The 13,557-nt window shown below is 46.2% G+C and overlaps 1 protein-coding gene across 6 annotated transcripts in view; it reads right to left on the reverse strand.

The window, feature by feature from the left end:
* Positions 1 to 1,846: 1,846 nt before the first annotated feature.
* The window catches only part of LOC139404926 (inositol polyphosphate-4-phosphatase type I A-like), a 40,309-nt gene continuing 28,598 nt past the window's right edge, over positions 1,847 to 13,557 (reverse strand). For 4 of the 6 annotated variants that reach the window (XM_071147476.1, XM_071147469.1, XM_071147499.1 and 1 more), the window contains 12 exons: positions 13,369 to 13,555; positions 12,685 to 12,990; positions 8,022 to 8,172; positions 7,604 to 7,744; positions 7,456 to 7,494; positions 7,193 to 7,365; positions 6,920 to 7,043; positions 6,220 to 6,487; positions 4,434 to 4,531; positions 4,211 to 4,323; positions 3,893 to 4,047; positions 1,847 to 3,534 (listed from right to left, as the gene is read on the reverse strand). In XM_071147476.1, the coding sequence (XP_071003577.1) occupies positions 3,402 to 3,534; positions 3,893 to 4,047; positions 4,211 to 4,323; positions 4,434 to 4,531; positions 6,220 to 6,487; positions 6,920 to 7,043; positions 7,193 to 7,365; positions 7,456 to 7,494; positions 7,604 to 7,744; positions 8,022 to 8,172; positions 12,685 to 12,990; positions 13,369 to 13,555 (1,888 nt within the window). In that variant the 3' untranslated portion in view covers positions 1,847 to 3,401. The remainder of the gene's footprint in view (positions 3,535 to 3,892; positions 4,048 to 4,210; positions 4,324 to 4,433; positions 4,532 to 6,219; positions 6,488 to 6,919; positions 7,044 to 7,192; positions 7,366 to 7,455; positions 7,495 to 7,603; positions 7,745 to 8,021; positions 8,173 to 12,684; positions 12,991 to 13,368; positions 13,556 to 13,557) is intronic. The other 2 variants (XM_071147484.1, XM_071147492.1) reach the window with 2 other exon arrangements.

The following is a 13,557-nucleotide window of genomic DNA, read 5'->3' on the forward strand; positions in this document are numbered from 1 at the left end:
TCTTAAAGATATCCATAAAAAGTGTCGTTTAAAGTTTGCCACAAGCCACCTGGGAGACACACCAAACATGTGGAAGAAGGTGCTCTGGTCAGATGAAACCAAAATTGAACTTTTTGGCAACAATGCAAAACGTTATGTTTGGCGTAAAAGCAACACAGCTCATCACCCTGAACACACCATCCCCACGGTCAAACATGGTGGTGGCAGCATCATGGTTTGGGCCTGCTTTTCTTCAGCAGGGACAGGGAAGATGGTTAAAATTGATGGGAAGATGGATGGAGCCAAATACAGGACCATTCTGGAAGAAAACCTGATGGAGTCTGCAAAAGACCTGAGACTGGGACGGTGATTTGTCTTCCTACAAGACAATGATCCAAAACATAAAGCAAAATCTACAATGCAATGGTTCAAAAATAAACATATCCAGGTGTTAGAATGGCCAAGTCAAAGTCCAGACCTGAATCCAATCGAGAATCTGTGGAAAGAACTGAAAACTGCTGTTCACAAATGCTCTCCATCCAACCTCACTGAGCTCGAGCTGTTTTGCAAGGAGGAATGGGAAAACATTTCAGTCTCTCGATGTGCAAAACTGATAGAGACGACATACCCCAAGCAACTTACAGCTGTAATCGCAGCAAAAGGTGGCGCTACAAAGTATTAATTTAAGGGGGCTGAATAATTTTGCACGCCCAATTTTTCAGTTTTTGATTTGTTAAAAAAGTTTGAAATATCCAATAAATGTCGTTCCACTTCATCATTGTGTCCCACTTGTTGTTGATTCTTCACAAAAAAATACAGTTTTATATCTTTATGTTTGAAGCCTGAAATGTGGCAAAAGGTCGCAAAGTTCAAGGGGGCCGAATACTTTCGCAAGGCACTGTATCACAGACATGCAGACAGACAGACAGACTATAAAGACCAGAGGTATACTTTACATATCACAGACAAGCAGACAGACAGACTATAAAGACAAGAGGTATACTTTACATATCACAGACATGCAGACAGACAGACTATAAAGACCAGAGGTATACTTTACATATCACAGACATGCAGACAGACAGACTATAAAGACCAGAGGTATACTTTACATATCACAGACATGCAGACAGAAAGACTATAAAGACCAGAGGTATACTTTACATATCACAGACTTGCAGACAGACAGACAGACTATAAAGACCAGAGGTATACTTTACATATCACAGACATGCAGACAGACAGACTATAAAGACCAGAGGTATACTTTACATATCACAGACATGCAGACATACAGACTATAAAGACCAGAGGTATACTTTACATATCACAGACAAGCAGACAGACAGACAGACTATAAAGACCAGAGGTATACTTTACATATCACAGACATGCAGACATACAGACTATAAAGACCAGAAGTATACTTTACATATCACAGACATGCAGACATACAGAATATGAAGACCAGAGGTATACTTTACATATCACAGACATGCAGACAGACAGAATATGAAGACCAGAGGTATACTTTACATATCACAGACATGCAGACAGACAGACTATAAAGACCAGAGGTATACTTTACATATCACAGACATGCAGACATACAGACTATAAAGACCAGAAGTATACTTTACATATCACAGACATGCAGACATACAGAATATAAAGACCAGAGGTATACTTTACATATCACAGACATGCAGACAGACAGAATATGAAGACCAGAGGTATACTTTACATATCACAGACATGCAGACAGACAGACTATAAAGACCAGAGGTATACTTTACATTTCACAGACATGCAGACAGACAGACTATAAAGACCAGAGGTATACTTTAGATATCACAGAATATGGTGAAACAGTTTACTGCTCATATTTTAATTTTAAGTTACAGAGTTGAGGGGGAAAGCACATTTTACAGCAAAGCCTGTACCTGTACAGATACAGATGTTTTCACCTGAAAGTGCGTGGCTCAATACACACAAAGAAAAATACATGACATGTCAAATTAAATGGATAAAACTCGCAGCATTTTGGCAACTTTTTTCAGTAATTGTCAGTGCATCAATCAGCATCAATAATATTCAGCAAAATAAAGTTTAATTTTTTTTTCCTAAATAAAAATAAACTGTCTCTGTAATGTGCAATAAAAGCTATAGATAAACATGGAAACAGAAGCTAGTGAGGGGTTCACAGTACAATTTAATGCATAACGCTGTGCATTTTAAACAGACTTCTTTCTATGCACTGTACCAGTCCATTATATCCAAACGTACAATAATAATGTAAGGCTTTCTATCTAACGGTTGTACAAATAAAGCAGTGTTTTGTTGCTCTTGTGGTGGTCCAGTCCGTCAGGCGCCCTCTGCAGCGTCAGAGTGAGTTAGCTTCTATCAGTGTTGTAGTATTCCTCTGGGGGTTCTTAAAAGAGATGAAACTCGCAGAGAAAAGCTGCCCACATAATATTTCTTATAACACTGGTCCTTACTCTAAGCTAATATGTTATAGTTTGACTGAGTCTATAGTTTGATTTAAAGTTAATATGCCTACCACCTAGGTCATGGATCTAAACATTACTTTATGAACAGACAGGGGTTGGGGGAGTGCAAGATTTGGACACTATGTTATTTTTCAGTTGAATACAATCTACAAGCATGTGATCATATATTTTAATGGAGTTGTTTTTGGATGAATTTGGTTGTGTGTGAACCCCATCCATGCTTGCATCTAATATAGTGGAGCATTGTACCATGCACTCAATGACAAGATATAAAACATAAAATAAACATGCAGTGGCCAAGGGACAGATGAACCCTGTCACTGCAACTGTTTGACTCAGTAGAAAAACCAAAACACAGCATAGTGGCGCTCCATTTTGCACTAACCCTGTCCAGTAGCTACATTATCAACTACGTTTGGGATGGGTCTTCATGCATCACAGATACAAGTGTCGACATCTAATCCTTGTGTATAATCATGAGCAAATAACACACTGATGCTCTGTACACAAAGGTTTTGTTCTATTTAAATTGACTTTAAATGTTGACTTTAAATGTTCCATGAGAGACAGTGGTAAGAACCCAGGCCACATGATAAGAGCTAAAGTTAAAACTAAAGTTTTTTTTACATCAATACAATCTGTGACAATGTATTTCAAAAGCTGTTTTTAAGTTGTTGTTGTTGTTGTTGTGTGCGTGTAGTGGTTCTCATGCCATAACGCAGAGATACTAATCGCAAAGGAGAGGAAAGCGCTATCAATCTACCACAGATAACATCAACAGTGAGTCAGCACTATAGAAAGGGATCGGTTGCTTTCATGAAGTTATTTTGTTTTTATGTTGTTGTTGACGTTGACATTGTCTAGTCTCTGTCCCCTTCTATTGGCTACTTCGAGAGATGGGCAGCTGTCCAATCAGGTATCTACTTTCCCATAGGTGCCCTCAGGGGGGCGGTACTGTTTGGGAAAGGCCTTCAGCTGGAGGGAGTTGAAGGCGTATTTACGACATCCTACATTCTTCATGGTGTTCTCTCGTCTGCAGCCCTCACTGTCGGAAGGAGGAGAGGAGAGGAAAGAGAAGGAGGGGGGAGGGGAGGGTAGAATAGGGAGGGGAGCAGAGAGGAGAGAAGGAGAGAGGGAGAGGAGAGAGATGGAAAGGAGGGTAGAGCGGATGAGAGGGGAAGGAGAGGAAAGAGAATGAGAGGGGGGACGGGGGGGGGGGGGGGGGGGAGAGGCCAGGAGAGAGAAGGATAGGGGGAGGGTTTAAAAGATAAATTGGAGGTGGAGTTATATTACATAAAGTTATTATAAACATGGACAGAATTCTTTATTTTCTTCTAATTGTACATGGTAGACGTTACAATGTCTTGTCTCTTTTTGTTCAGGCAGTTGTGTGGCTGGCTCACCTGCGCATGCAGTCGAGGGCCTGGAAGAAGACCTGTGGGGCCATGGCGTGCTCCTGCTGGAGTATCAGACACTGCTCCAGGGTTAGAGACATGGCTGTACGATCCTTAGCACTCTTACAGCTGGTGAAACGCACGCCGTTCAGACGCCGACACACCTGGGAAGGGAGAGAGCGAGAGACAGGGAGAGAGAGAGAAAGAAGGGGGGGGGCAGAGGAGAATGGGTGAGAGTAGAGAGTCAGGCAAAGACTTCAGCTCATTCAGAGTGCTACAAAATAGGATCTTGTGGAGAGAGAGAGAGAAAGGGGAGAATGTCTCTACCTCCGCTGCCTGCCACAGGATCTCTACGTTCTTGCTCTTCCTGGCACTGATGTTCTGACCGAGCAGCTTCAGCAGCTCAGGCAGGCTGGTCTGACTACGGGTACGAGGGAGGCCTGAAGAGGAGAGAGAAGAGAGGATTATTGCACTGACGTACATTTTAGGAACCCGGTTGTTGCCCACTTAATTAGGGGTTGAGGTTAAGATGAGGTTGTGTATGACTCACAGTCCTCAGGCAGGACCTCTTTGTACTGGTCGTAGTAGGAGCTGAGACGAGCCATATTCTCCATGTTAATCACCTCCTGGAGAGATGTGTCTCCAAACCTATCAATACACAGATCGACAGACAGACAGACAGACAGACAGACAGACAGACAGACAGACAGACAGATTGTATTTTATTCACGGTATTGCTCATTAAGCAAAACTACAACACATCAGCATTTCTTACCAAGCACTTCGTGCAACTCGTGATTATTGGAGGTAACCTTCATCAATCAAATGGTATAACCACAAATATTAGCTGGCTGCCGTTGCCATGGTAACACACATTTTGAATACTCCTCTCTTACATTGTGCTGCTGGTCCTCCCTCCATCACCTCTCGTCCCTCCATCACCTCTTCTCCCTCTCTCCATCACCTCTCGTCCCTCCCTCCATCACCTCTCGTCCCTCCCTCCATCACCTCTCGTCCCTCCATCACCTCTTCTCCCTCTCTCCATCACCTCTCGTCCCTCCCTCCATCACCTCTCGTCCCTCCCTCCATCACCTCTCGTCCCTCCCTCCATCACCTCTCGTCCCTCCCTCCATCACCTCCCGTCCCTCCCTCCATCACCTCTCGTCCCTCCCTCCATCACCTCTCGTCCCTCCATCACCTCTTCTCCCTCTCTCCATCACCTCTCGTCCCTCCCTCCATCACCTCTCGTCCCTCCCTCCATCACCTCTCGTCCCTCCCTCCATCACCTCTCGTCCCTCCCTCCATCACCTCTTCTCCCTCTCTCCATCACCTCTCGTCCCTCCCTCCATCACCTCTTCTCCCTCTCTCCATCACCTCTCGTCCCTCCCTCCATCACCTCTTCTCCCTCTCTCCATCACCTCTCTTCCCTCCCTCCATCACCTCTTCTCCCTCTCTCCATCACCTCTCGTCCCTCCCTCCATCACCTCTCGTCCCTCCCTCCATCACCTCTCGTCCCTCCCTCCATCACCTCTCGTCCCTCCCTCCATCACCTCTTCTCCCTCTCTCCATCACCTCTCGTCCCTCCCTCCATCACCTCTTCTCCCTCTCTCCATCACCTCTCGTCCCTCCCTCCATCACCTCTCGTCCCTCCCTCCATCACCTCTCGTCCCTCCCTCCATCACCTCTCGTCCCTCCCTCCATCACCTCTTCTCCCTCTCTCCATCACCTCTCGTCCCTCCCTCCATCACCTCTTCTCCCTCTCTCCATCACCTCTCGTCCCTCCCTCCATCACCTCTTCTCCCTCTCTCCATCACCTCTCATCCCTCCCTCCATCACCTCTTCTCCCTCTCTCCATCACCTCTCGTCCCTCCCTCCATCCATCCATCACCTCCCTCCCTCCCTCCCTCCCTCCCTCCCTCCCTCCCTCCCTCCCTCCCTCCCTCCCTCCCTCCCTCCCTCCCTCCCTCCCTCCCTCCCTCATCACCTCTCATCCCTCCCTCCATCACCTCTCCTCCCTCCACCACCCCTCCATCATCTCCCTCCCTTCCTCCCTCCCTCCCTCCCTCCCTCCCTCCCTCCCTCCCTCCCTCCCTCCCTCCCTCCCTCCCTCCCTCCCTTACCACCCTCCCTGCCTCCCTCTATCACCTCTCCTCCCTCCCTCCATCTCCTCTCCTCCCTTCACCACCCCTCCATCACCTCTCCTCCCTCCATCCACTCTCCTCCCCCATCACCTCCATCACTTCTCCTACCTCCACCCTCAATCACCCCTCCATCACCTCTCCTCCCTCCATCACCTCTCCTCATCTTTCCTCCCCTCTCCTCTCTCGTTCACTCACTTCTCTGCCAGTGTCTGCTGTTCATTGATTCCCACATTGAAGAGAACAGGCTGCACCCGCAGCAGCATGCCGTTCTGGATCTCCCGCGGCAACGCATCAAACATCGGCGCTGGTAACGGAACCCTGACGTTGAAGCCGTCCCGGTTCCCGGTGATGACAGGCAGCATGTCTGGACCGAAGACCGAGGTTGCCTGGGTGACTTTAAAGGTGACGTTCCGCAGATCCATCACACCAACACTCATGTCCTCCAACATGGCCAGCTCATCCCCTTTAAGATTGAAGAGAACAAGTGGTCAGAGTAGGTTTCAGTAGTCATAATTTAAGAGTAAGGGGTCAAAGTAGGTTTCAGTGGTCATAATTTAAGAGTAAGGGGTCAAAGTAGGTTTCAGTTCCTCCCCTTTAAGATTTGAAGAGAGAAAGGGGTCAGAGTAGTTTTCAGTGGTCATGATTTAAGAGAAATGGGTCAGAGTAGATTTCAGTTGTCATTTAAAAAATAAAAAAGTGGGTTTCAAATCAGCATAATCATGTGTGCCTGTGTGTGTGTATTTTCATTAAAGAAAACACAAGAACGCACGCACGCACACACACACACACACACACACACACACACACACACACACACACACACACACACACACACACACACACACACACACACACACACACACACACACACACACACACACGGGCAGGAGGTTACCATAGGTGCTAAGCAGGCCCTCATGCTGGACCAGCAGGCCGATGGTGTGGAGCTGCCTGAGGAAGCCGTCGTCACAGAGACAGTTCCTCAGCTTGATGACGAAGCCACAGATCAGAGCTGACAGCTACATAGTGGAAAACACCAATACAACTCTCAATAACCTATACAACTATAATCATCTATATAATAATCTGTCAAACATCTATAATAACAATATGTACACACACATGTATGTACCTGCGCGTGTGTGTGTGTGTGTGTGTGTAAACCCACCGTCTGACAGAAGACCACATCTCTTCGGTACTGTAGCGTGAGGTTCATGGCGATGGTGGGAGCACTGTCCTGCATTAGGAGGAACACCATGGACTTCTTAGCCTTGTCACTCATCAGAGACACACACTCTGACAGGGTGGTCAGGAGAGGGTACAACGCATCACTCCATTCACCTGGTACAGACAGCAGAGAGGTTATACAGTATATATGCACAGACATTTACACACACACACACACACACACACACACAATCTTGCTCCTACCTGGGGAGGGCTTTTCTTTTTCTATGTCTGGGCTGCTGTCTAGAGGGGAGAGAAGAGCATAACATCAGTGTTATGACATCAGTGTTCATGTCTGCTAGTTAAAGAATGATGTTACAATATAGAACAGTCAAAGTGGCCGTGAACCTACAGTGCTTTTGTCTTTCATGGTTTGATTGACATGTGGTGCTCAGATGAGGGAATGATGACATTGATGATGATGGAGGAAGAAGAGGTGATGAAGATGACGATCCAGGGTGTATCCAGAAGGCTTCCCTGTTTCCATGGATACCTCATGGGATTCACACACATTCACTTTTATCCCCTAACCTCAACTTCTAAACCAATACACCCACCCGGCCACACATCCACCCACCCACCCATCCATCAATCATTCCCAAACACAGGTTTTTGGACATTTTTGCAAATGCATTACAAATAAAAAACTGAAATACCTTCCCTCAATCAGTTAGTTTGAAAATCAGGAGATGCAAGAATGTCTAGTTAAATAGCCTATTTCACTTCAATAGATCCATTTGACTAGTATGTGAATGTGTGTGCATGTTTACTTCTCTTAGTAATGGCGTTGGTCAGCTGCTGAGCATCCAGGAACACATCCTCACTGCTGCTGTCACTCTGCAGCCTGTCTTTGGCCAGCAGTATTTCCACCCTCTGGATCACACAGTCCAGACTCTTATCTACATTTAACCACACCTTCTCCTGGAGGGTAGAGAGGGTGGGTCAGAGGGCCGGGTGGAGGGAGAGCGCCACAGAAAGATAGAGGGATGAAATATGAAATAAACGTTGTATATACAGCCGTGGCCAAAAGTTTTGAGAATGACACAAATATTAATTTTCACAAAGTCTGCTGCCTCAATTTGTATGATGGCAATTTGCATATACTCCAGAATGTAATGAAGAGTGATCAGATAAATTGCAATTAATTGCAAACTCCCTCTTTGCCATGCAAATAAACCAAAATTAATTTCCACTGCATTTCAGCCCTGCCACAAAAGGACCAGCTGACATCATGTCAGTTATTCTCTCGTTAACTTCTTTGGCAGTATTTGGTAGCTTGGATGAAAAACGTGCCCAAATTAAGCTGCCTGCTACTCAGCCGTAAAAGCTAGAATGTGCATATAATTAGTAAATTTGGATAGAAAACACTCTGAAGGGCCTCCCGGGTGGCGCAGTGGTTAAGGGCGCTGTACTGCAGTGCCAGCTGTGCCATCAGAGTCCTGGGTTCGCGCCCAGGCTCTGTCGTAACCGGCCGCGACCGGGAGGTCCGTAGGGCGACGCACAATTGGCCTAGCGTCGCCCGGGTTAGGGAGGGCTTGGTCGGTAGGGGTGTCCTTGTCTCATCGCGCACCAGCGACTCCTGTGGCGGGCTGGGCGCAGTGTACGCTAGCCAAGGTGGCCAGGTGCATGGTGTTTCCTCCGGCGCATTGGTGCGGCTGGCTTCCGGGTTGGATGTGCGCTGTGTTAAAGAAGCAGCGGCTTGGTTGGTTGTGTATCGGAGGACGCATGACTTTCAACCTTCGTCTCTCCCGAGCCCGTACGGGAGTTGTAGCGATGAGACAAGATAGTAGCTACTACAACAATTGGATACTACGAAATTGGGGAGAAAAAGGGGTAAAATTCAAAAAAAAGAAAAAAAAAGAAAACACTCTGAAGTTTCTAAAACTGTTTGAATGATGTCTGTGAGTATAAGGCAAAAACCTGAGAAAAATCCAACCAGGAAGTGGGAAATCTGAGGTTTGTTTTTCAACTCAGCCCCCATTGATGATACAGGGTGATATTAGTTATGTTTCACTTCCCAAGGCTTCCACTAGATGTCAACAGTATTTACAGTATTTACAACCTGTTTTGAGGATTTTACTCTAAAGGAGGGGCTCATAAGGGCTCTATGAGTGAGTGGTCTGGCAGAGTGCCACAGCCTCTGGCGCACTCACGTGAAAGGTAGCTACGTTCCACTTAATTTGTACAGACAAAGGAATTGTCCGGTTGGAACATTAATGAATTGTTATGTTAAAGACATCCTAAAGATTGATTCCATACTTAGTTTGGCATGTTTCTACGGGCTGTAACGGAACTTTTTGAACTTTTCATCCGACATTCGGCGCGACATGAACGTGCTTTTGGATGTGTTTACCAAACGCCCTAACAAAAGAAGATATTTGGACATTATCGAACAAATCAAACATTTATGGTGGAACTGGGATTCCTGGGAGTGCATTCTGATGAAGATCATCAAAGGTAAGTGAATATTTCTGAGTAATGTTGACTACCCAATATGGCGGGTATCTTTTTGGCTGCTTTGTTGTCTAAAGGCTTATTGTCTAAAGGCTCAGATTATTGCATGGTTTGCTTTCTTTTTAAATTTTTTTATCTGACACAGTGAGAAGTTTAAGTTCCATGTATAATAGTCGTATCTTTATCAATGTTTATTATGAGTATTTCTGTAAATTGATGTGGCTCTCTACAATATCACCGCATGTTTTAGAACTACTGAATGTAACACGCCAATGTAAACTCAAATTTACATTGGTTCATTTTAAATATGAACTTAATCAAACAAAACATACATGTATTGTGTAACATGAAGTCCTGTGAGTGTCACCTGATGAAGATCATCAAAGGTTAGTGATTAATTTTATCTCTATTTCTGCTTTTTGTGACTCCTCTCTTTGGCTGGAAAAAAATGCTGTGTTTTTCTGTGGCTTGGTGGTGACCTAACATAATCGTTTGTGGTGCTTTCGCTGTAAATCCTTTTTGAAATCAGACTGGATTAAAGAGAATTGTATCTTTAAAATGGTGTAAAATACTTGTATGCTTGAGGAATTTTAATTTTGAGATTTTGTTGTTTTGAATTTGGCGCCCTGCACTTTCACTGGCTGTTGCGGGGGGGGGGGGGGTTCCGCTAGTCCTAGACAGGTTAACACAGGTGTGAGTGTTGACGAGGACAGGGCTGGAGATCACTCTGTCATGCTGATTGAGTTTGAATAACAGACTGGAAGCGTCAAAAGGAGGGTGGTGCTTGCAAGGAAACACATGCCGTCATCATTGCTTTGCCCAAAAAGGGCTTCACAGGCAAGAATGTTGCTGCCAGTAAGATTGCACCTAAATCAACCATTTATTGGATCATCAAGAACTTCAAGGAGAGCAGTTGAATTGTTGTGAAGAAGGCTTCAGGGCGAGCGCCAGGACTGTCTCCTAAAGTTGATTCACCTGCGGGATCGGGGCACCACCAGTACAGAGCCTGCTCAGGAATGGCAGCAGGCAGGTGTGAGTGCATCTGCACGCACAGTGAGGCAAAGACTTTTGGAGGATGACCTGGTGTCAAGAAGGGCAGCAAAGAAGCCACTTCTCTCCAGGAAAAATATCAGGGACAGACTGATATTCTGCAAAAGGTATGGGGATTGGACTGCTGAGAAATGGGGTAAAGTCATTTTCTCTGATGAATCCCCTTTCCGATTGTTTGGGGCATCCGGAAAAAAGCTTGTCCGGAGAAGACAAGGTGAGTGCTACCATCAGTCCTGTGTCATGCCAACAGTAAAGCATCCTGAGACCATTTATGTGTGGGGTTGCCAAGGGAGTGGGCTCACTCACAATTTTTCCTAAGAACACAGCCATGAATAAAGAATGGTACCAACACATCCTCCGAGAGCAACTTCTCCCAACCATCCAGGAACAGTTTGCTGATGAACAATGCCTTTTCCAGCATGATGGAGCACCTTGCCATAAGACAAACGTGATGACTAAGTGGCTCGGAGAACAAAACATCGATATTTTGGTTCCATGGCCAGGAAACTCCCCAGACCTTAATCCCATTGAGAATTTGTGGTCAATCCTCAAGAGGCGGGTGGACAAACAAAATCCCACAAACTCAACAATTCAACTGCTCTCCTTGAAGTTCTTGATGATCCAATAAATGCCCAGCAAGCGCCAAGACTGTCTCCTAAAGTTGATTCAGCTGCAGGATAAGAGCACCACCAGTACAGCTTGCTCAGGAATGGCAGCAGGCAGGTGTGAGTGCATCTTTTTATTTTACCTTTATTTAAATAGGCAAGTCAGTTAATTAAGAAGAAATTCTTATTTTCAATGACGGCATATGAACAGTGGGTTAAATGCCTGTTCAGGGGCAGAACAACAGATTTGTACCTTGTCAGTTCGGGGATTTGAACTTGCAACCTTTCGGTTACTAATCCAACGCTCTAACCACCAGGCTACCCTGCCGCCCCGCTCTAACCACTAGGCTATCTGTACGCACAGTTAGGCGAAGACTTTTGGAGGATGGCCTGGTGTCTAGAAGCGCAGCGAAGAAGCCACTTCTCTCCAGGAAAAACATCAGGGACAGACTGATATTCTGCAAAAGGTATGGGGATTGGACTGCTGAGGACTGGGGTAAAGTCATTTTCTCTGATGAATCCCCTTTCCGATTGTTTGGGGCATCCGGAAAAAAGCTTGTCCGGAGAAGACAAGGTGAGTGCTACCATCAGTCCTGTGTCATGCCAACAGTAAAGCATCCTGAGACCATTCATGTGTGGGGTTGCTTCTCAGCCAAAGGGAGTGGGCTCACTCACAATTTTGCCTAAGAACACAGCCACGAATAAAGAATGGTACCAACACATCCTCCGAGAGCAACTTCTCCCAACCATCCAGGAACAGTTTGGTGACGAACAATGTCTTTTTCAGCATGATGCAGCACCTTGCCATAAGGCAAAAGTGATGACTAAGTGGCTCGGGGAACAAAACATCAATATTTTGGGTCCATGGCCAGGAAACTCCCCAGACCTTAATCCCATTGAGAACTTGTGGTTAATCCTTAAGAGGTGGGTGGACAAACAAAAACCCACAAATTCTGACAAACTCCAAGTATTGATTATGCTATAATGGGCTTCAGTCAGGATGTGGTTCAGAAGTTAATTGACAGCATGCCAGGGTGGATTGCAGAGGTCTTGAAAAAGAAGTGTCAACACTACAAATATTGACTCTTTGCATCAACTTCATGTAATTGTCAATAAAAGCCTTTGACACTTATGAAATGCTTGTAATTATACTTCAGTATTCCATAGTAACATCTGACAAAAATATCTAAAGACACTGAAGAAGCAAGCTTTGTGAAAATGTATATTTGTGTCATTCTCAAAACTTCAGGCCCAGACTGTACATTCTATACAATATTGTTGCTATTCTCAATTGTTGAACAGAAAATGATCAATGTCTCCTTACCCAGTCCTCCTCATGCCAGTCAGCCTGTAGGGAGGAGCGCTTGCCTCTCCCCCTCTCTCCCTCCACGTATACTGAGTGGCGAGGGGAGATGGAGCGACGCGAGGGGGAGGTGGATTGGCGTGAGGGGGAGGTAGAGGAGCGACAGGGTGAGGTAGATGAGCGACAGGGGGAGCGGGATGGAGAGGGGGTGAGGGACGATGGGGAGGGAGTGCCCTTCTGGACGATGCATTCCGGCCGGGCGGCAGTAAGGGCTAGGATGGCTGAGGACAGCAGCTTAGAGTCACAGACTGTCACCAACTGACGAGTCTGGAGAAGGGGAGAGAGATGGAGGAGAGACAGGGAGAGAAGAAGAGACATGGAGGAGAGACATGGAGGAGAGAGAGAGAAGAGGAGAGAGATGGATGAGAGGCAGGGAATGAAGAGAAAGGGAGAGGAGAGAGATGGAGGAGAGACATGGAGGAGAGGCAGGGAGCGAGATGGAAAAGAGACAGGGAGAGGAGGAGAAAGTGAGTGGAGGAGACAGGGAAATATACAGTATAATAGTGTGTATTAATACAGTGAAATACATTCTTTGCATAGATACATGAGGGCATTTCTCAATGCTTCTTTCCCTTCTCTTCTCCCTCCCTCCTTCTCCCTCCCCCCCCCCCCCCCCCCCCCCCCCCCTCTCTCCCCCTCTCCTACCTTCTCAGAGAGGATGGCGAGGGTTCTCTCCAGAGCGTTGGCTGAGCGTTCCTTGGCAGCGCGGGACAAACGTTCGGTGTAGTAGCAAACCTGAGTCTTCAAAGTGTTGACCTGACCAATCAGCTCCTTCGCTCTCAACACGTCCCGAGGCAGGTAGGCCACCGGCTTAGAGCTAGACCCAGAACTGCT

This window comes from Oncorhynchus clarkii, chromosome 3 (assembly GCF_045791955.1).
Source record: "Oncorhynchus clarkii lewisi isolate Uvic-CL-2024 chromosome 3, UVic_Ocla_1.0, whole genome shotgun sequence".
Classification (NCBI taxonomy): Eukaryota; Metazoa; Chordata; class Actinopteri; order Salmoniformes; family Salmonidae; genus Oncorhynchus; species Oncorhynchus clarkii.